Raw genomic sequence first — 21,293 nt, 5'->3', positions numbered from 1 at the left:
AAAAACAGAAGGGTTGATCTAAAATCCCAGGGCTTAATATCATATATTGTCGGATCATGGGGTCAGTAAGTTTACTGTTTTCCCTTTTCATCCTCCTCCTAGTTAGAAATTAACTATTAATACCCTTCAGCTCTCTGCAATGCAACTGTCTGGGATGCCCTAAAAGCTTGGGCGCCCCAGATTAGCTAACTGCTGAGAAATATAACCTAACCAGGGAATGAATGCCATGTACATATGTCCCTTTTTGGCCAGCGTGTATTTGCTAATCATCATGAGTAGGTCCATATACTGGTCCACTGTCCCCATGCCTTTTCTAAAACCATATTGCAGAACTGATATCACATTGCTAGCATCTAGCCAAGTTCTTAGGCGATCTAAAATCACCTTCCCCATAATTTTAGCTGCCAAATCTAGTAAAGGGATTGGGTGATAACAAGCAGGATCGTCCCTAGCACTCTTTTTAAAAATAGGTAGGATCACCGCCGTTGACTGAGAGGGGTGGGCCAACCGTTGTTGCAGCATTAAAAACCCTCACTAGGATCTTTGCCCCTGTCCCTGGATCAGCCTTTTAAAGATCGCAAGGTATCCCCATTAGGACCCAGGGTTTTTCGAGCTGAAGTGGCCATGATCGCTTTCTGACTTCATCTACCCCAAAACATACGAAAACACTGGATTTCCAAGGGGTACCATATTTTCCCGAGTCCACTCCTTTGTAGGTCAGCTCAAAATGGCAGACCCATCTATCGGCGGGAATAACACAATCTATTCTCGAAGAGTTATTATTGTCAAGGAAAAAGGGATTATTTACTATTTTCCAAAATGTTGAGCTATTGGCCAGAACACTAGCCTGTTTTAAATCCTCCCATGCCTGTTCCTGTATCTTATCTTTCCTTTTATTTAATGCCAGTTTATATGCTTTTCTGCATGCTTTAATCGTTTCTGCCTCCCTGGGTTTGTGTTTTAATGCAACTAAGAGCGCCTTGTGTGTTTTACAAAAATCTACATCAAAAACATTTCCTCCCCCCTTAAAGGCACAAGCTCTTCCTCGTCCTGTGGGATTTTTTGCAATCCGCTGTGCTAGCTTGTCAAAGGCCTCTATTACCACACCAGGCTCGGTGCGATTGTCAAGGCACTGCTTGATGTATTCTTCACCCCTGTGTATCGCTGGTTTAGAAAGACCTTCGGCATTATCTTCCCCACCTAATTTTGCCCCTGATCTGTTGGATTAAAATCAATATTCGAGAGGCTCGCTCTTTAGCTCACCTCCACACAAGACCAGCACCCCAGTTATTACTAGATTGTGATCACTATAGCTGCTCCAAAATGAGCTTACTTTTAATATATTTAAGAGCACAGGGGCAGAAATCACAATATAATCTAGGATTGAGCCACATCCCCTACCAATAAAGGAAGGTACAGAATCTATCTCGTTCGTATGCTCAAGACAATGTAGGTTATTAATAGCAAGTAAGCTCTCTAGCAGGTGGCCTTGGGCCGAGTGTTTGAAATGGGCTGGCGGGACAAACTATTCGTAAAACCCCTATCTAATGTGCAGATCGAGGAGCAGCGATGTACATTAAAAATAGGAGCAACTATCCTCCCTAACCTGCTATAATCTCCCAATGCGGCTATGTGCTCAGTGTCATGTTTTCTACAAAAGGAATTATAAAAATTGATTACCACCAAGGTGAGACGCTTAGGAAAAGTTTGTTCAACTGCTAACAAGTGAGGGGATGGACTAGACAGGCTCCTCATTGTAAGTGATATCAAAGTGAGCAGGCTTCCCTCAGCACGTCCTATAGAGGAAGGGGAAGGAGCTTTATAAAAAGACGCAAAACCACCCAAAACAAACTATTCGGACATATCCCAGGTTTCTTGTAGTGAAACAATATGACCAGACCTTTTTATGTTGAGCCACTGCTCGTCATACTTTTTTGCACCCTAGACATGAAATATTCCAGGACATTAATTTACAGATTAAGGGACATGGTTGGGAAGGAGTAAATTGTGGGTGAATATCAATTACCCCCCTACTAACGCGTGCACTATCATGGAGCGTTTAAAACAAAAATAAAAAAGTAGCTCCTTAAAAGTGAGACATGAAGCGACAAGTGAACTAGCAACGCTCCAGGCGAAAGAGACAATAGAAAAGACAAGGCAATGAATAAGAAGCAGGCAGAAAAGGAGGCTTACAGGAAAGAGCGTGGAGCTCACTCTTGCGCCTAGCAGAGATGATGGAAAGCATTCTTCAAAGTCAGTAAACGAAGAGGACAGTTGTGAAGCGGCTCAAAGGGAGCACACATCAAATAGGTAAGAACCAGATTCAAGTCCCACTGCGGCATCACAAACGGAATAGGAGGGAAAAGGTGAGTAATACCTTTGAAAAATCTATTCACAACAGGGGACTTGAAAAGAGAGGGCTGATCAGGGAGCCTGAGAAAGGCCGACAATGCAGAAAGATAGCCCTTAATAGTGCCCAGAGCAGCCCTGCTGTGCCAGAGAAAGAAGGAACTAAAGGACTTCTGAAAGAGGGGCAGAAAGGGGATCCACAGCCTTTGCGGTCACCATGCCACAAATTTGTTTCACCTGCAGGCGTATACCGATTTAGTGGAAGGACGCCTGGCTGCCAGAAAGACATCACAGACTTCAGGAGGCAAGTCAAAAGTAATCAATTGTTGTGGCTCTATCTCCACGCATGTAGGTGGATGCTGGACAGGTTTGGGTGGAGGACCGTCCCCTGTTGCTGCAACTGAAGATCTTCCCGAAGAGGCAGTCGGATCGAGGGATCCATGCTCATACTGAGTGGCTCGGGATATCAAACTCTTAGAGCCCAGTCCGGGGCCACAAGAATTACTTGGGCCCAGTCACGCCTGATGATCTTCAGCACTCTGGGTAGAAGTGGTATAGGCGGAAAGGCGTACAATAGACCGCAGCTCCACTCGTGACTAAAAGCATCGCCGAGCGAGTGCCGCCTTGGAAATTCCAACACGCAGAAGTGATGACATTGCGCATTCTCTTCGGTGGTGAATAGATCTAACCAAAACTCTCCCCACTGCTGAAAGAGACCTAGCGCCACCTCCGAGTGAAAATGCCATTTGTGATCCATCATGCACCTGCAGTTGAGTTGGTCCACCCTGGCGTTCAAAGAACCTGCCAAGTGTTGAACAGTCAAGGAAATGCCTTGACGTTCCAGCCATGTCCAGAGACGCAGAGCCTCCTGACATAAGGTCCACGCCCCCACCCCACCATGCTTGTTGCAATACCACATGGCAGTGTTGTCTGTGAACACCTGCACTACTCTCCCTTTGAAAGAGGGAAGGAATGCTCTCAGTGCAAGTAGGATCGCCCGGAGATCAGAAGGTTGATATCGCGCCTGGACTCCGCCGGAGACCAGAGGCCTCTGATCTCCACCTCTCCCATGTGGCTGCCCCATCCCAGGAGGGATGCATCAGTCACCACTGTGTGCTCCGGTTGGGGAAGGGAGAGGGATCTGCCGCTGACCCAACGTTGGTTTGTGAGCCACCACTGCAACTGTTGCGCAGTGCCCTCCGAGATCTGGACGTAATCACAGGTCCCCTTGATGCTGCACCTACTGGAACTTCAGGTCCCACTTCAGAGCCTGCATATGCCATCTGGCATGATAGGTAAGCAGGATGCAGGAGGCCCAGCAGCCTCAAGGTCATCCTGAACGAAACCCAGGACAAGGGCCGAAAGATCGGAATCATAGCCCGAATGTCCTGGAATCGCTGTTCAGGAGGATAAACCCAAAACTGCGCTGTGTCCAGAACTGCTCTGATGAAAAGGAGCTTCTGAGACAGAATCAGGTGTGACTTTGGCACGTTGATGAGAACCCCAGCAAAAGGTCGGCTGTAGTCTGGAGGTGGGAGACAACTGCCTGGGGCGAACCCGCCTTCAACAGCCAGTCGTCAAGGTAGGGAAAGACTGAAACACCTGATCTGCGCATATGAGCTGGGACCACTGCCATCACCTTCAAGAACACCCGAGGGGCGCTGGTAAGGCCAAAAGGGAGCAGAGTGAACTGAAAATGCCCATGGCCTACCGTGAACCACTGGTAACACAGGTGGGCCAGCAGGACAGGAATATGAAAATAAGCGTCCTGCAAGTCCAATGCTACCAACAAATGTGAGCATCTTGAACTTCTTCTCCTTCCGGAGGAAGCAATTGACGTTCTGAAGGTCTAAGATAGGACGCAGGCCCTTGTCCTTCTTTGGAACCAGGAAGTAGTGGGAGTTACAACCACAACCTACTTCTAGCACCCGAACAAGCTTGATGGCCCCCTTGGCCAAGAGGGGCGTAACTTCCTGGTGAAGTGCCAAGTGATAGCCTGACATGCGGTCAGACTGAGTTGGCATGGCTGGAGGTGTAGTAACGAAGGGGAGGGAGTGGACCCTTCTGACTATCAGTAAAACTCACCTGTCCGAAGTGATGGTGCGCCCGTGGGGGATGTAATGGCGAATCCTGCCACCCACTGGCATTTAGTGGGCCTGAAACACCAGACTAGGAAGGTTTGGAGGCAGTGGCGGCAGGGAAGGTGATGGACTAACCCCCCCGCCGGCCCCGTGACCCACCTCGCCAGGTCCCACATCCGCGGCTGCACTGAGACTGTTGCTGCGCAGGCCTGTGGCTCTGAAACTAAAGTGTTTGTGCGCCCCTTCCTTGGCCACGAAAGGAGCGAAAAGCAGAAGCGGAAGGAGTGTGCGTGGCCGAAAGGCCTAAGGACTTGGACCTATCCCATGAGTCCTTAAAACTCTCCAATGCACTGACTCCCTAGTGCCATCAAGGGGCATGTCCATCAGAGTGTTCAGCCAGTTGTGGCGACATAGCGCCACTATCGTGGAAATCGCCCTGCCCAGCGACTCGGCAATAACAGCCCAAGAGGCATGCGGTGTTCAAAGTCCGCAGCCCTGAACTGGCAGAAGTAAACAGTTTCTTTCCAAACTGTTCCAGTTCCTTGGATTCCCTATCCGGAGGTGCGGAAGGGAATACGCTTGGGGACGCAGAGGCTTGGACAACCAAGCTCTCAGGGGTCGGGTGTTGGGAGAGGAAAATGGGGTAGCCCAGGGCCGGGTGATGACATCGGGCCCCGTTCTTATCCACAGGAGCCCCTGTGTTGGGCCTGGACCAGGTGCCCAAAACAACGTCTGAAAGTGCGTCATTTAAGGGCAGCAGCAGCTCCTTAGAGGAAGCGCAGGCCGGAGCACTTTTGTCAGGTTAGTCCTGACGGTCACCGTAGGGAGCTCGAAGTGGAGCGCCTCGGATGCACTACAAAACACCACAGAATATGTGCCACCCTCCTCCGTAGTGATGGTAGGAGACAGTGAACCAGGTTCTGGAGTAAAATCCATTTCACCTGCATCCTCCAAATCCTCTTCCCCATCCAGGTGTAACCCGCACTAGGCTGCAAGAGAGTCCACAGACACCAGCCAGCCCTCCACGTCCTCCCCAACCTGCCGGGCAGGCGGAAAAGAGGGAGGCGGATGGATAAAGGGATAGAAATTCACCATCTGCGTCGCTATTAGGTAGGTTAAATGAACCATCAGAACGGAACAGTTCTATTTGTATGGCCAAGTAGATTACCCATGCTGTATTTTTCCTTTATAGATGACAACGATATGGAGTTGAGGCCCTGATTGTTGTATTAGCATCTTCCTACGCACTTATAATAATTTAATAGAAGGTGGGTATTGATACACCAGATATTAGGTGTCTCGTTTGGTTGTAAGAACGAATGAACAGGTGTGCAAGTGAGATTAGAAAGATATGAAGTAGGTGAAAAATGTACCACATTAATCGTATATTTATCTAAGCCTGTGAGGATTCAGAAACACACAAAAGGAGGTTATATCCCGGAGTTACCAAGCACAATAAAAATCAGCGGAGGTGGGTGCCCTGTTTAGAGTGAAAGAATGTGTGGTATTGGTTGCTCACAGTGCGATTTGCATGAAGAAAAAACAGCAGATAATATGGTTGTGACCCACGCTGTAAATGGGGTTACATTTGAAGGGCAAATTGAAAATGGCTCGTCGTAAACCACTGGTTGAGAGAGTGTGTATGGCCAACAATCTTAATTGTATTTGTTTATTATTGTCTAGATGTATTACGAAATGTGTACAATGATATGATATTCGAATGTATAAACACATCTCCCCTTTTTTTAAATAGATTGAAAGTGTTGGGACTCTTTTAAAATTGTGATTATTGTGCCTGAAGAAGGTGGTTGGACCGCTATTGCCACCGAAACGCGTCGCTTCTTGGTCAATTTTGATCTAAATTCTGTTTTTATGTATATGTTTCTGTATAATGGAATATCTCCCATATAATGTGAGAAAATGATTTGTCCTTGTTGCACTTTACCATCTTTTGTATTGCTGTCAGTAAAGAGCATTTGCAATTAACTTGATAAGAACATTGTGACATATTGTATTGATTTATTCTGATTTTATCAGAGCGAATAGCTTCCAGCATGATTTTAATGTTTTATTGAAAAGAAATAAACATTTATATTTTTTATTTATTTGCCATCGCAGGTTTGTGTGGTGGTATAAAATTCAGTGGTAATTAGCATTGATATGTGTGGTATGATCTTTTCCCAAAGGGATTCAATTTTAAGACTGTGGTCGTACGAGGCCACCAGACATCGTATGGGATCCATGGCTTTCTTGCGGCGCCGAGGCAGGAGCTGCCGACGATGTCGGACCGGAGCTGCCGACGAAGAGCGAGGACGCCCATTGGACCCGCGGGGCCTGAAGGCGTTCCGGCAGGGCCTGATGGGCCAAAAAGGCAGGCCACGGCTGACAGGAAGTCCTGCAGCTGGGCCGGAGTTGCCAAAGGACCCGAAGGCCATCGGCAACTGCGCAGGCTTTGCTGGAGCAACAAAGGCAGCACCAACCGCACCGGCAGCCATGTCACGCTTCTTCGACTTCTTGTGCTTCGCCTTACTTGACTCCGAGTGCGATGACTTCGACAAACGATGGTGGTGGTGGCCGCGTTTTGCGACCAGTCCCTCGACCTCTGACAGGACCTTGAACCTTGCGGCGCCGACACCCAGGCCTTCAGCAAGTTTTCGGAGTGATGGCCTGGCAATCGGGGAACCACTCGGAGTCGTGGTCGCGCACCAAGCAGTAGAGACACTCACGGTGCTGGTCCGTCACTGACATCATGCGGGGACAAGCCACACAAGACTTAAAACGGGCATCCCGATACACCAGGAGACTCAAAAACAGAGACAAAAGTCCCAAAAATAACTCAGGCAGATCTGCGCTTGCTGGCGCAGAAAAAGAAAGAACTGACCTCAGCACGCGTGGGCGCGTCTAAGTAGCTCCAGCGGCATCATCTCGGCGACTACAATGCCAGCCAAGTACGGGGGGCCGCATGACAATGCCTACCAACGTGCAGGGGTACTGCTGACAAAACTTTCCGGATCCAGTCGGACGCCTGGGGGTAATTCTAAGGTAGGGAATCTATCACTAACGTGTTTCTTTCAGGTATATATTTCACACCCACACAGCTGTACTCTCTGGTGGGCCTGACCTAAACAATCTATTCAGCCTCTTCTGGGGCATTAAGGTAGAGATTGCGAATGCAATTGTCCAAGCTCACTTTTGAGTTCAAAGCTCACAATCAGAATAGGATAGCAGAGCAGGTATAATAAAAAACATGCATGTGTTCGAAAGGAAGGGGGGAAAAGTAGATCACGAGGAACCAAAAGATGGACACATGCGCAAAGAAAAAGATATTACAGAAAAGAGACTAGGTCAGAAAGCAAAGCACTTACCTGTCTTTTCAATGTAGTCAATGCACCTCTCAATAAAAACGGGAATTGGCCTGTCTGGAGATACCACGCTCGTCAAAGGCACTCCAAAATAGTTACTTTCCCACATTGTCTTGGTGATGGAAGGCCGAGGTTTGGGCTTGTTTCTCTGCAAGGAAAGTCACAGCAACTGAGTCAAGGTCATGAATCAGGAACAGTTAATACTCAAAATAAAATCTCAGGCATGCATATTCGAGACCTACTCTCTAGATTCCGTTCCACCACTCAGTATTTATTTTGACTGGGTTTTACACCACCAGACAGCTCTTTCAGAGACAAGCAATATAGATCAATGTATCCACTGCTCTAATTTTGGACTTCATTGTCTTACCCTGCTTCTTTTTTGCAGTGACACGCTTTGAATTTGTTCCTCTGCCTATGTGCCCTTAGGCTACCGATCTGTTTGGATCATGCTGCAAACCTTATGTGACAAGCATTTGGCAATTTTGGGCCCTAAGACGCAACACAAAGTGACTCAACAAAATGAAACGGACTAACAATGGAACAATCCCACTCCAAATTTAGAACCCTCTTAACACTTGACTTACTCAAAAAATTTCTGTTAATCATGCAGATCAGATCCTACAGAAATTCCAAGTTTGTCTTGTACAGTATACAAGTGTAGAAACCCACTCACTATACAAGCAGAGATAATGAAGAAAGAAAAGCGTTACTTATCTTTAACACTCTGCATGTATTAATGCTCTAATTTCACATGCTGTGCACTCCTGCCATCTACTGTTTGGCTTGGGACATTACAAGTTTCAGTTTTTCTACAAAGGAGTTTTGTTTCAGAGATGACCGTTGATACCTTCCACAATGAACCTGGGCACAAACGCCACTCTCGGTCTCTCGGTGTTCTTACCCCATGACTTGGTGTATATGGGCTTAACAAAATAAAATTGTGTGTGCACTGGAAAAAGATTTACAAATTATAATATGAAGGCATATACTTTAGCATATCACACTAAATATTGACGGGAATGTAGTCTGGGGAGGTGGGTAGAGCGCGTATGGATCTACAGCATTACAAGCTTCATACTGAGTGTTACAGCTAAGTAAAACATTTCATTTGCGGCAAATACATTTACAAACAATATAGTGTGCAGACTTGAAAAACTTAGCCAAACCTCTCATGAGGTTGCTTGTGAGCAAAAGCAGAAGACGTCTGAAGCAAAGTTTTTAATGGGGTTTACCCAACTAATGCCTCTTGCCAGGCATGAATGTCCTCACAATAGTACTGAGTGAGTGCTTGGATGGATAGCCATGTGACAGATTACAAATATCTGTCGTTGGAATGGTTCCTAGGAATGCCTTTGGGGCATCATTCTTGCAAGTCAAATGTGCCCGAGGTGAGACACTTGGGGTATATTTTGCCTTCGCTTAACAAATATAGGTGCATTTAACAATCCATCTTGCCTAACCATCCTTGGCAATGGGTCTCCAATATCCGGTTGTGCAATTGTTAAGGAAACTTGTTACACCCATTACTCTGCAGCAGATGACGGCTATTTACATATAGATATTATTTGGTGTCAGACTGTTTTCAACCTAGGGTTACTATACACATATGTTGTATTGGGTAATACTTTGCTCTTTAGTGGTATATTAGATACAGACAGGCTTAACTGCACATCTTAATAATGCCTAGTTTTCTATTTGGTCTATCACTTGTAGAACATTCTAGCCATCTTTCCTTAAAACTATCCTGAACGTTATCCAAGAAAATAATGAAACATGGTCCCTACCTAATGCCTGGGATGCATTTCAAGTAGTATTTAGGGGGCTATCCTCAGTTATACTACTTACAGGAATAACCATGATCGCTGCAAAGAGATAGTATTGTGTGCCATGCCACTGCAACTCGAGATTACGCCTGGCTCATTAAGCTTGAGGACAGGTGTTCACGTAGCTAAACTAGACAAATATTGGCAACATGCAATCTGATTCTCATGCGAACTACGATTAAAATCACTAGGCCTAGTCGCAAACTTAAACTCAAAGGTTTGGAGTACAGAGAATTGGTTGGTAAGATTCTAGCGCTTAAACTTAAAGAACAAGCTGTTATTGCAAACACAAGAAATTATATTTGCGATAGTTCTGGTTCTGGTATTTTGCAACATTAAAAGATAAGCAAATCTGTTAGAATCTCTGGTGAATCCTATGCTTCATTATAGATGACCAATCCAGACCCCACACATTACAGTACAAGAATATTATAAAAGTCTTGCATGAATGCTCGCCCAATGACAACTCCAGTGGCTCAACTCGAATACCGCATGCATTTATAAAACGTTCAGGGAACTGAAAACACATCTCTTTCTTGAGCTAAGAGATGAGTTTACAGAGAGCAATAAGCCAAAATGCTGGATAGATATCAAAATAGCTGTCTTCCTAAATAAGGATAAAGACTTCAAACAAATTAATTCAGTTTTTTCTTTAAGCAACTTTGATTCAAAGATTTCCAATAACATATGATCTTGCAGGGAACCACACGTTATACACCATTGTAACAGCATGACATTTATATTAACTTTGTATGTATATTTATGAAATTTGGAATTATTTGTAATTTTTTTTTTTTATAAAAAAGAAAAAAAAAGCTTTTGTTTTTGTAATGGCCCTAGACCACAAATTATATAATGGCACTTTGCACACATTACATTCTGCTAGTGATTATAGATGTGGGGAAAAGGTAGCTCTAGGAACCCATTATCAGGAAAGGACAATACCACCTTTGGCAACAAAAGCGGGTGTATGCACAGTACAACTTTGTCTTTGTGTACCTGCATAAACATTCCTTTGACTGATTAAGCTTAAAGTTCGCTCACTCTTACGAGGGAGATATTTTCTAAAAGGGATACTACCTTTCAACAGAGACACAGTGACACACATAGGTATAATAGTCCAGGGATGTCCAAGAGAGAAAACGAAGCATTGTTGGCAGTATTACACTTTAAAAATTTCCAGGAAAGCTTTGTCAGACACTTTAAATACTAATTGATTGGTGTTCTCTTTTTTTGACAAGTGAAAATTAGATTTCTCCTTGGTTTTGTAGACACACAATTTCGCACAACTCTCTCATTTTGAGTCATTCAAACAGATATAGAAAATAAGCAAACAGTAAAGCCCAAACAGTAAGCTCAAAGAAACTGTCCAAAAGTAGAAATCAATACACATTTTATTAAAAATATTTATACAATAAAGATAAAAAATATATTCTATCGTAAAATCTAAAACATTGATATCTAGTATATCATCAATATAATATGATAAATAAATCAAAGAAAGCATTCTTTAATGTTCCCTTTAATTGAAAATATCTATTAACAAAACTAAATCAAGCCCCCCCCCCGAGTGTAAAACAACAGACAGTTCAATTTGTTATAAACTGTAACACATTCGTGAAAGGGACAAAATATTGACTGGAACCCAATACACTATTATTTTGAAAGTATCTGTAGAGCCAGTCAACCACCGAATTGTGTAAAAAAACTTTGCGTTGACTCATTTCGATGGAATTCATCAGTTTAAACCATCTTTATCAAGACTTTCCTTAATTCTCTTAATGATATAACAACATATGGGTACACAGAACAGATCGTGTTTGCCGTGGAGAAATGCTAGTTTTAGTGCAAGACTATTTTAATATAGCTGTCCTCATCCAGTCGCTTTGTCGATACCAGCTCCATTATACTAGGCTACAACCCTCGTGTTTTAATCCGTATTGAGGCGTTCTTTAAAAATCATGTAATTGAAAAGTTCATTTAACACTTGATTGTGTATCTCCGAGGTAATAGTGACATATTTCGTCATATATAGAGAAGGATACAATTCTAAGTCTACTATTCTTGCCCTTCATATAATGGGCCTCTTGTAAAGCCTTACGTGACAAGTCGTCGTCTTAGACGCTATCGTTGGATGGCATAAGTTCTTTCCTAGCCCTTCAAGAATTGGGCCTCTAAAGTGATACAAGGTCTTCAAATTGAAGAACCTCAGGTGCCAAATTACAAGGCTGAACATGGTAAGGGTGGTATGTAGTAACAATCCTTGCTCCTGACTGAACTGATCTAGACGTAGTAAAAGTTTTTCATATAGGTGAATTGACATCTCTAGCAGCAGAGAATATCACTGTTACCAAGTCCAAGGTGCACCAAAATGAATTAGTTTCAACAGTACATCTTCCACAATATGTAACAAATAAGTGGCAGTGGGGAGAAGCATATGCAAAGAGCTCTTACTAAATTATTCACACACAACACTGCCTAGGTACAGTGGGTGTGGGAGTAAGGCATTTTCATTCTGATGAGTGTTGAAAAGGTCTGATGTTGGAGGTTCCAACATCTGATATGAGAGTTTAACTCCCATTTGAAGGTCTCCTGATGTATTCTGCTCAGGAGACTGGCAAAGTTGTTGTCCACCCTGTAGGTGCTATTAACACAAGTCTATTTCGATGATGAACTACCAAAGAAGTTATTTTTACTGTCAATACCTCTAATACACTGATGTGCAGAGTTTGCTCAATAGCAGATCAGTGCCCTTGATTTTTCAGATTACCATGTAAGCCCTGCAAACTGTGAGAAGCATCGTTGGTCACTTGCAATTGGGATACAGAAATGATCTCACAATGATAATTATTTCCTGTTTACTTTTTTCCTCCTTTTACTTCCAATAGACTACCACAACTAGATTCTCACATTCCGTAATCAGGAGCATGCATGTGAACTTTGTCTGGCTAGTCGTTCTTGTGGAAGCTGCAACAGTTATCTTGCATTAGGTACTAATCCAATTCACAACACCATCATTTCCAACAGTTTAATTTTCATTCTTGATGTCAAAGGATGCAACGTCTGGCAAAGAGGAAATAGCTTCTGAAATGCAATCACTCTTGTTGCTATAGTAGGTTTTCCCTGTGAATGAATTCAGTGCTGCGTCCAGAAAATCCTAGGTCAGCTGCAGACAAAGATGTGATTTTGTGTGTGTGTGGATCATGGAGATGAATAACATGTTCAATGTGGGTAAGACATTGATCATGAGTAGTTACCTTCATCAGCAAACCGTCTAGATACAGATACGCATGAATCTGCATGTGCCTTAAATGATATGCAATAGCAGCTAGGCACTTGGTAAATACCCCTTTAGCTGCTATTTATTCTAAACAGTTACATTTTAAATTGGTAGATTTGGTGTCATCAAGTAATCTCCTATTGTTCGAAGCAGAATCGTCTTGAAATATTCGGTTTGGTCCTAATGTCTTGTCCCTTTTGAAGGATGCACACTTCTCGCCCTGCTTATGTGATGGCATTTCAAAAGCTTCTTTCTGTAGACTTGACTACACCTCCACTATTAACAAGGTGAAATTATCTTTTTTGGATAATGTGGGTATGGGACTGCAAATCTGGAGAGATGTAATGAAATTACAAGCAGCAACTGTGGATGACTGGATAATGTCCACTGATCTGGGAATATGCCTTTCCTGTTTGAGAGATATAACCCCCAGACCCACCCCCAACAGGTGTTGAATGCAAAAAGGTTTGGTGGCAGAAGGGTCCTTCTTGGGCATCTTGTGCCCTGCCTCACGTATTGCCACAAAATGCTCCATTGGGATACTGTCCTTGGCTAGCTTGCGGTTATGTTTCAGGAACGTACTGCTGTAGAGGTTATAGTGCTCTTTTGCCAGCACTTCTTGCGAGTGCTGTGGAAATGGTCAGCATTTATGAACCTCTTTCTTTTGTTTAGTGGATACCTATTGCTTTTGCTGGGTCTGTTTTTTTTTTTTCGTCTGACACTTCATCAACCTGAGAGCAAAGGAGATTCTGCCAGTCAAATGGCAGACCATATTGGTGCTGCTGGGCCTCTTGGCACAATCACATAATTGTAAGCTAGACATGTCAACAAAGCAGGATGCTGGTATTATTTGGCACAAGGCTGTGTTCGCTCCACTTACAGCACGCATAATGCTTGCACTGGTGATAGTTTTCCCTTCTTCTATGACCGCTTTAGCTCTCTTTTAGTATGTACCTGGAAGAGCTGCAATATTTGTTTTACTTCATCTCAATGACCTCTCTCATACGTATTCCACAGAATTAGCGCCATGCCACTATGTAAAAGTTATGCAGTTAGTTTTTCTGCTGCATGTACCTTTTAGCTTTCTTAATTAGAGGGCACTGTATCGCTTGTTCCCTATACAAGTGCACATTTTGCAGCAGTGTGTCAAGCTGGACATATCACTGGCTATGGATCAGGTCTTGTGGTGCAGATTTACACTCTTTCACCACTCTTGGAGTCACTACTCTAGTCCTCACTAGTTCTTAAAAGTTGTTGAAGTTTCTGTACTATTTTTAAAAACAGTAAAAACTAGTTGTCTTTAAAGTTTTAGAAAAATAATTGATGAGGAAGTAGTCTCCTTCCCCTCTGTGTAGAGGAACATTGTAGAGTGATCCCACCCTACAATGAGAGAGCAGCTATTGACAGACCGACCACCACCCGCTCACGATTCACAGATCACGGACCTTGGACTCACCCGTCCACGAGTTTAATTTTGGCATTCCGCCTTACTGAACTCATTTCTACGTGCCTACCAATCTAGTGCACATCGCTACCGGGCCATATCGCCGCCTACCTACGTCCTACATCTCAACAGAGATCTTTCTCAGCCCTGAAGAGTCATATCTGCACACGATGTGACGAAACACGTGTCGGCTTGCTTTATTTTGAATGGACTGATCAAAACTGAACTATACATCACCATTCATGCTTTGCTGGATTACGACTCTTTATTACACACCTCCAATGAACTGTACCTAACCGTCTGGTTTTTACATTAGAACCGATCACCCTGAATGAGTGCACAGGACTTTTGTTGATATTGTTGGGGTGAGGGACGTGTGCCCTTGCCTATACAGGGGCTGTTTTATCTGAGTTTGTTCCCCTGACCTGCTTGCACCATTACTCCTTTGTATTCATCCATTTAACCTTTAATCGTACATGCTTGAGCGCCAATTCTTCCTGTCCTCCACTCAAACCCAATCTCCTCTGACCAAATGTATTGATGTGATTTACAGCTATATTGTTGTAAACATAAAATTACTCTGAGTAATTACGGCACTCCTAATTCTTGCACCGATTAAGATCCTGTGCCGAAGAAAGGACACTAACAGTTTTCTTCCAAAAAGATGCTATGGCTTTCAAATGTTATGTGGTGTCTTAGTAGGAGTATGTGACCTTCACGCACAGGCCTCAAAAGCCACCCCACCAAACCTCTGCATCACTAACTACCACAACCCAGAACCAATAGGATTTTGTGCCATGTTTAGCCGAAGGCCTGCGAATGATTAACAAGGAAATGACTAGCAGGTGAGGGAGGGACTGAAAGAATTAAAATAACCGTATTACTGTGAAGCTCATTTCTGCTTTTTTTTTTTTTAAATCAAACTTGCTTTTCTTCCTTTCCTAACGGTTTGAGAAACTATCTGAAAAACTGCTAGCATGACAGATGAGGGAGATAGCAAGCATCCAACCAAGCTTCTTAGCCAAAATGTATGTCTTTATAGAAAGATGTACCCAGTGAGAATCGCTAAAGAATGGAAAGCAAGGTGGCATACATGGATGAAAATCTCAATTGGTATCTGGAATCTATATAAAAAAAAAAAAGTTGGAACGCAAAAAATGAGAAATCAAAAATGCGGAGTTCGATGCATCTAGAGTACATGGCACTTATTTTGAAATTCAAAGGTCCAGCTTTTTGTTGTTGGTTTATTCTTTAGAAGATTTCGATATTGCCTTCCAACAGTCACCCTATCCCTGATGGAGTCAATTGCAATAATCCTATCTCACACTCTTTAAAGGGTGAAGTCTTGGAGGAAGTGCACTGGCTTTGGAGAAGCAGAAGAGCATCAACCAGGCACTACTAGTCTGCTTTGATTTTCTTCCTGTTGTATGACCAGCACTGGTGATAGAAAAGTGGATATAACATCCTATAGGTAATCATTCTTTATAAACAGAATTTAAGATCTCTGAAACCTTCTTTATTGTGTAGAAGTCTCTCAGCTGAGGAAGACAGGGTCCTCCTTGAGAGACCGAAAGCCTTATTTTCAAGTTTAGACTCAATGCTGCAAAATACAATACGTTTCTTTGTGCAAATTTCTTGCTATGAAAATCTAACTATGGATTCTTAAAATCCACGCAGTAGACAGGATGGAGATTAGAAAGGTTGATTTCCATACCAAGAGGGGAACGTTATAAGGCTAAAAACATTTTTTGCATAAAAGAAAGGATTACACTGAGGTTTCACTGTGAAGCAGGATCAGGAAAAAGAAGGATGTAGATAGAGAGGGAAATCAAAATGACTTCTTGTTGCCTCATTTATCAGAGAAAAGACAACCCAAGCCTTATTAAGGTAGAGGTACAGCTGAGTAGTAAAAACTATAGTAGTCTGCAGTATCTGATTATTGTGGCTCACTCGTGTTGCTGTCTGTGCCGTCCTCTTTTCTTTTACAGATGCTTCAAGCCTGCTGCCTCCACCGGGGCCTCGTCAGTCTTGATCCTGGTAATACTCCTGAATTCGGTGGTCAGACTCATCTGCAGCCTTGTAAAGCCATGTTAATTGGCAATTTGCTTATTGTTTTGTACCATTTATATAGTGCTTCACACACAGTTGTTGGGAGCCAAAGCACATTTTCGGGATGGTAGGATGCTACATAGGGGGAAAGTGTGTGGTTGGCAATTTGAGGTTAAAGTATGTGTGAAGCCTTTCTGTATCCTGCATGAATGACCAGAGAGGTGTTCTTGTCTTGGGGCAGAGTACCTAGCAAAGTGATAGAGAACTAAAAAACGAGTTACTTACCTGTACACTATGGTTCTCCAGTATTATCTTTCATAGATTCACATGCTTGTATCTTCCCCGCCGTCATGGTGGGAGTCTCCCGGTAAAAGATTAACCATAGCAGTAAAAGGAAAAACTGCCTGGAAACCATAGAGAAGCATATCCTTAGGTAACCTCTCATCCTCATTATGTGGTCCAAACGACAGCCAATCAGCTGCCAGCCCTGAGATACACCATCCCCAGCAGAGCCACCATACCTCAGATTTCCAACAGCCCAAGAGTGAGCTACGTAAGAAACCAGAGATAAAGGCGGTCTACCTAAAAAGAAACGGGGAGGTGGGGGGGGGGCGCATGTGAATCTATGAAAGATAATACTGGAGAACCATAGTGTACAGGTAAGTAACTAGTTTTTCCTCCAGTACTGAATCTTTCATAGATTCACTTGCTTGTATCATAATAGATAGCAGTCCTTATTCCAAACAGCGTTTCTAGGCTAGACCCCTTTGTCTCAGGGCTCTGCTTTGTCTTCTTTTTTTTTTAACGCTATAATGCATAGTATGAAATTGCTGTAAGAAAGGACTCATTAAGAATTATGAAACTTCCTTAAAATTGAAAATATATATATGAATACACAATCGCATAATGAATAAACTATATATTGAAAGACAAGTACCTTATTGAAACAGGTGCCGCAGAACTGCTTGACCCACTGCTCTCCACTCTGCGTCCAGACAATGTCTGGTAAACGTGTGTACATTTGTCCAAGTTGCCGCTCTGCAAATGTCTGGAAGCGAGACAACTGCCAGCAATGCTGTTGAAATTGCCATCTTTTGAGTGGAATGAGCACGCACTCTTGTGCACAAAGGAATTCCTGCTTTTTCATGATAGAAAACAATGGTGGATGCAATCCACCTAGAAATGGAAGTTCTTGAGAGGGCCAAACCGGTCCTGGGTCCAGAATAAGCTATAAACAGTCGATTTGATTTACAAAATGACTGTCTTCTCTATGTAACATTTTAGACATCTCCCAATGTCCAAAGTGTGCAGAGATTTTTCTGCTGTAGTGGAAGGGTTCTTGAAATATGTAGGGAAGACAACTGGTTCATTGAGATGAAAAGTTGTAGGAATTTTAGGATTTACCTTTGTATATGTCCTGACAATTACTTAATCTTGCCAGAAGTGTAGGCATGGTTCCGTAATCGAAAATGCTTAGATATCGCTGACTCTCCTGGCTGAAGTGAGAGCAAGAAGTAAGGCTACTTTCCATGATATGAACTGCAATTCAGCTTTGTGAATCGGTTCAAACAGAGCTCTCATGAGTTGAGACAAAACAGTGTTGAGCTGCCAAGGAGGCAGTGGATGCTTAATTGGTGGAAACTGCCTGAACACCTTTTAGGAACTCTTTAATCAGCCTTTGAGACCAAAGCTATGGACAATCTGCAGTTCTGCGGTATCTGGAGATAGCCGCCAAATGTACCTTTACTGAAGCATGAGAAAGTCCAGATTTGACTAACTAAAGCAGATATGGAAGTATTTGCTCTGGAGAAGAATTAAAAGGATGTACATTTTTCGATTCACACCAATTGCAAAACCTCTTCCATTTTTCTGTATATGTTTTGTTTGTAGAGATTGCTATAGAACTTGCAAGTATTTCTCGACATTCCTTGAGGAATATCTAGTGACAAATTCATGTTCATAAGGTTTCAAGCTGACAATCTTAGAGAGGTCAATTGCGGGTGAAGAACTTGACCTTGATTCATGGAAATTAAATTTTGAATTATTGGAAATTGTATTCCCGGTTCCACAGACAACTGGAGAAGCTCTGTGTACCAGAACTGTGTACCAGAACTGTCTCATCCAAGCCGGGGCTATCAAAATTATGTGACATGGTTCTGATCTAATTTTTCTCAGAATCCTTGGAATTTAGAGGGAATGGGGGAAACGCATATGTGAACATTCCTGTCCAGCGAAGGCGCAGAGCATTTCCCCTTGAACCTTTTTGTGGGAATCTACTTGCGAAATGTTTGCATTTCTTATTGCGTTGATTCGCAAACAAGTCCAAATTCGGTTTGCCCCATAGATTGAATATTCGAAGAAGTTGGCAAATGGAAGGTGATCTGCTTAAGGAATCTGCCCTTGTGTTGTGTACTCCAGGAACATGCTCTACTTGCAAAGCAATGTTGTGTTGCAAAAGCCAATTCCAAATTTAATGGGCTTGAGCAGACAGGGACTTTGACTTCGTGCCACCTTGTTTTAGAAGATAAAACATTGTTGTTGTATTGTCGGTCCTGACTAGAACCGGCGAGCCACGAATTCTGGGAAGAAAAGCTTGAAGACTCAGGAATACTGCTTTCAATTCCAGAAGATTGCTGTGCAGTGTCGCCTCTTGAGATGACACCAGCGACCTTGAATCTCTAGGTCTTGCAAGTGCGCTCCCCAACCCTGTAATGAAGCGTCTGATGTCATGACATAACTGGGAGATTGAGGTTCGAAAAGGAGACCTTTCTTTAAGTTGTTCTTGATGCCCCACCATGACAGTGCACGTTTGATCTGAGTGTTGATAATGAGTTTGTCCTCAAATTAACCTAGGGCCTGAACCCATTGCTTGTCTAGGGATTCTTGCAGTGGTCTCATGCACAAGCGATAGTTGGGAACCAATGTAATGCAGGATGACATCATTCCCAGCAAAGATTTGAAGATCCTGATTGAAGTGGACCTTTTTGATTCTATTGATGCTGTCAAACTTAAAATCTTTCGAATGAGTGTCTTCGAGGGGTATGCTTTCGCTTCCTGAGTATTTAACAGTGCCCGAGGAATTGAAGTGACAGTGTCGGAATAAGGAAAGACTTCTCTCTGTTTATCCAAAGACCTAAGACTCGGAAAAGATCCATGCAATTTATTAGGGACTGTTGCGTTTCCTGGTACGATGCGCCTTCTATCAGCCAGTCGTCCAGATATGGAAAATTCTGGAGACCTTGCTGCCTCAAGTGTGCTGCGATTGGCGCCATACACTTTGTGAAACCCCATGGGGCAGATCTGAGACCAAAGGGCAATACTTTGAACCCGCCACCATGAACTGCAGATACGGTCTGTGCTTTTTGTGAAGTGGGATATGGAAATACGCATCCAAGAGGTCTAATGAAGCCATGTAATCTCCTTTGCGGAGTAAAAGGAGTATTTCTTGTAAAGACAGCATGTGGAACAAAATTTTCTTTATGCATTTGTTCAGATCTCTGAGGTCCATTACCTACCTCCATTTGGTAGATTGCTTTTTCTTTAGCAGGAAAAAGTGCGAATAGAATCCTTTCCCTTGTTGTTCTGGGGTAACTTCTTCTATTGCACTTTTCACAATGAGAGTTAAGATTTCTGCCTTGAGGGCTGAAAGATGGTTTTGTTTTCTGTGAATAGGTGGTTGATTTGGAGGTTTTTGTAAAAATTCCAGGCTGTGGCCTTGTTTTATGATATCCAACACCCATTTGTCTGATGTTATTGATTGCCAATGATTTAGAAAATGAGAGAGCTAATGGAACTGTTTGAGATGAGACGGGGGCCGGCGGCGCCTGAAGAACGGCACGGTCTTCAACTAGAATCTTGTCTCTTTCCTCTTGCAGCGGGTTTCCTCCTGCCCTGCTGTTGATATGATGTGTTAGAGGACCGATACTGCTGATTGTTGGAGAACTGACGGCACCCCTGTTGATGGTAAGGTTGGTACCGGTTTGAAAGGAGGAGCGCTGATGGTTTTGTCCTCTCGAGCCTCTGCCAGGAAAATATTGAAAATGGCACTGTTGTAAAGACCCCAGAGCTCTAGCCATGTCCGTGTCTGCTTTTATACCCTGAAGCGCTTCGTCAATATCCTTCCCAAACAGGCGCTATCCATCGAAAGGCATGTCCATGATCTTTCCCTGGACTTCAGGTCTGAAAGATGTTGATTTCAGCCATCCTTGCCTACAAAGCGATCTGCCTGAAGCCCACCGACACAATGTCCACCGCTATAACGATGGACTCTGACGCTGCTCTGACTCAGTCTTGAAGAATTGTAGTCACTTCCTATTTTTTGTCATCCGGAAGGTGGGACAGAATTGGTGTGATGTCCAACCACATCTGCCTATTTTATCTACTGATTAGTGCCAGTGCGTTTGCTGCCCTGATAGAAGCTGCTGCCATTACAGCAAAGCGTTTTCCTACACTATCCAACCTTTTACCTCCTTTATCAGGGGGGGGGGGGGGGGGGTGCTAACAGGCCGCGACTGGATTTTTGGAGCGTCTCTGTGCTGCCTGCGTAACAACAGTTTCAGGACGTGGATGTCCAAACAGGCGCGCTGGGGAAGTCTCAGGAGCACAGTATTTCTTCTCAATTTTGGGAACTGAGAATGGTGCAGATGCCGGATTTTTCATTAATTTCAGTCCTTCATCCCATATATGCTGGATTACCGGGATATCTCTTACAGATTTCCGAGACGTCTCCTTAAAATCATAAAGAAAACATTTGTTCTCCTTAACAGGCATTGAAAGCTGAAACCTTTTTGAGGCTTCTTCTATTAGATCATGAAAACTGGCAATGTCCTCTGGCCGAGAACTCGTTTGAGGTAACGGTGATGTTGGAACAATGTATTGATCCCATTCATCCCCTACTATGTC

The 21,293-nt window shown here is 43.5% G+C and overlaps 1 protein-coding gene across 1 annotated transcript in view; it reads right to left on the bottom strand.

The window, feature by feature from the left end:
* The window catches only part of ARHGAP35 (Rho GTPase activating protein 35), a 538,348-nt gene that overhangs the window by 92,147 nt on the left and 424,908 nt on the right, over positions 1-21,293 (bottom strand). The window contains exon 3 of the mRNA XM_078661000.1: positions 7,796-7,940. Within this exon, the coding sequence (XP_078517126.1) occupies positions 7,796-7,940 (145 nt within the window). The remainder of the gene's footprint in view (positions 1-7,795; positions 7,941-21,293) is intronic.

The sequence above is a fragment of the Lissotriton helveticus genome, chromosome 9 (assembly GCF_964261635.1).
Source record: "Lissotriton helveticus chromosome 9, aLisHel1.1, whole genome shotgun sequence".
Classification (NCBI taxonomy): domain Eukaryota; kingdom Metazoa; phylum Chordata; class Amphibia; order Caudata; family Salamandridae; genus Lissotriton; species Lissotriton helveticus.
Note: the sequence above shows the minus strand (reverse complement) of the source record. Positions and strands in the feature narration are given on the sequence as shown.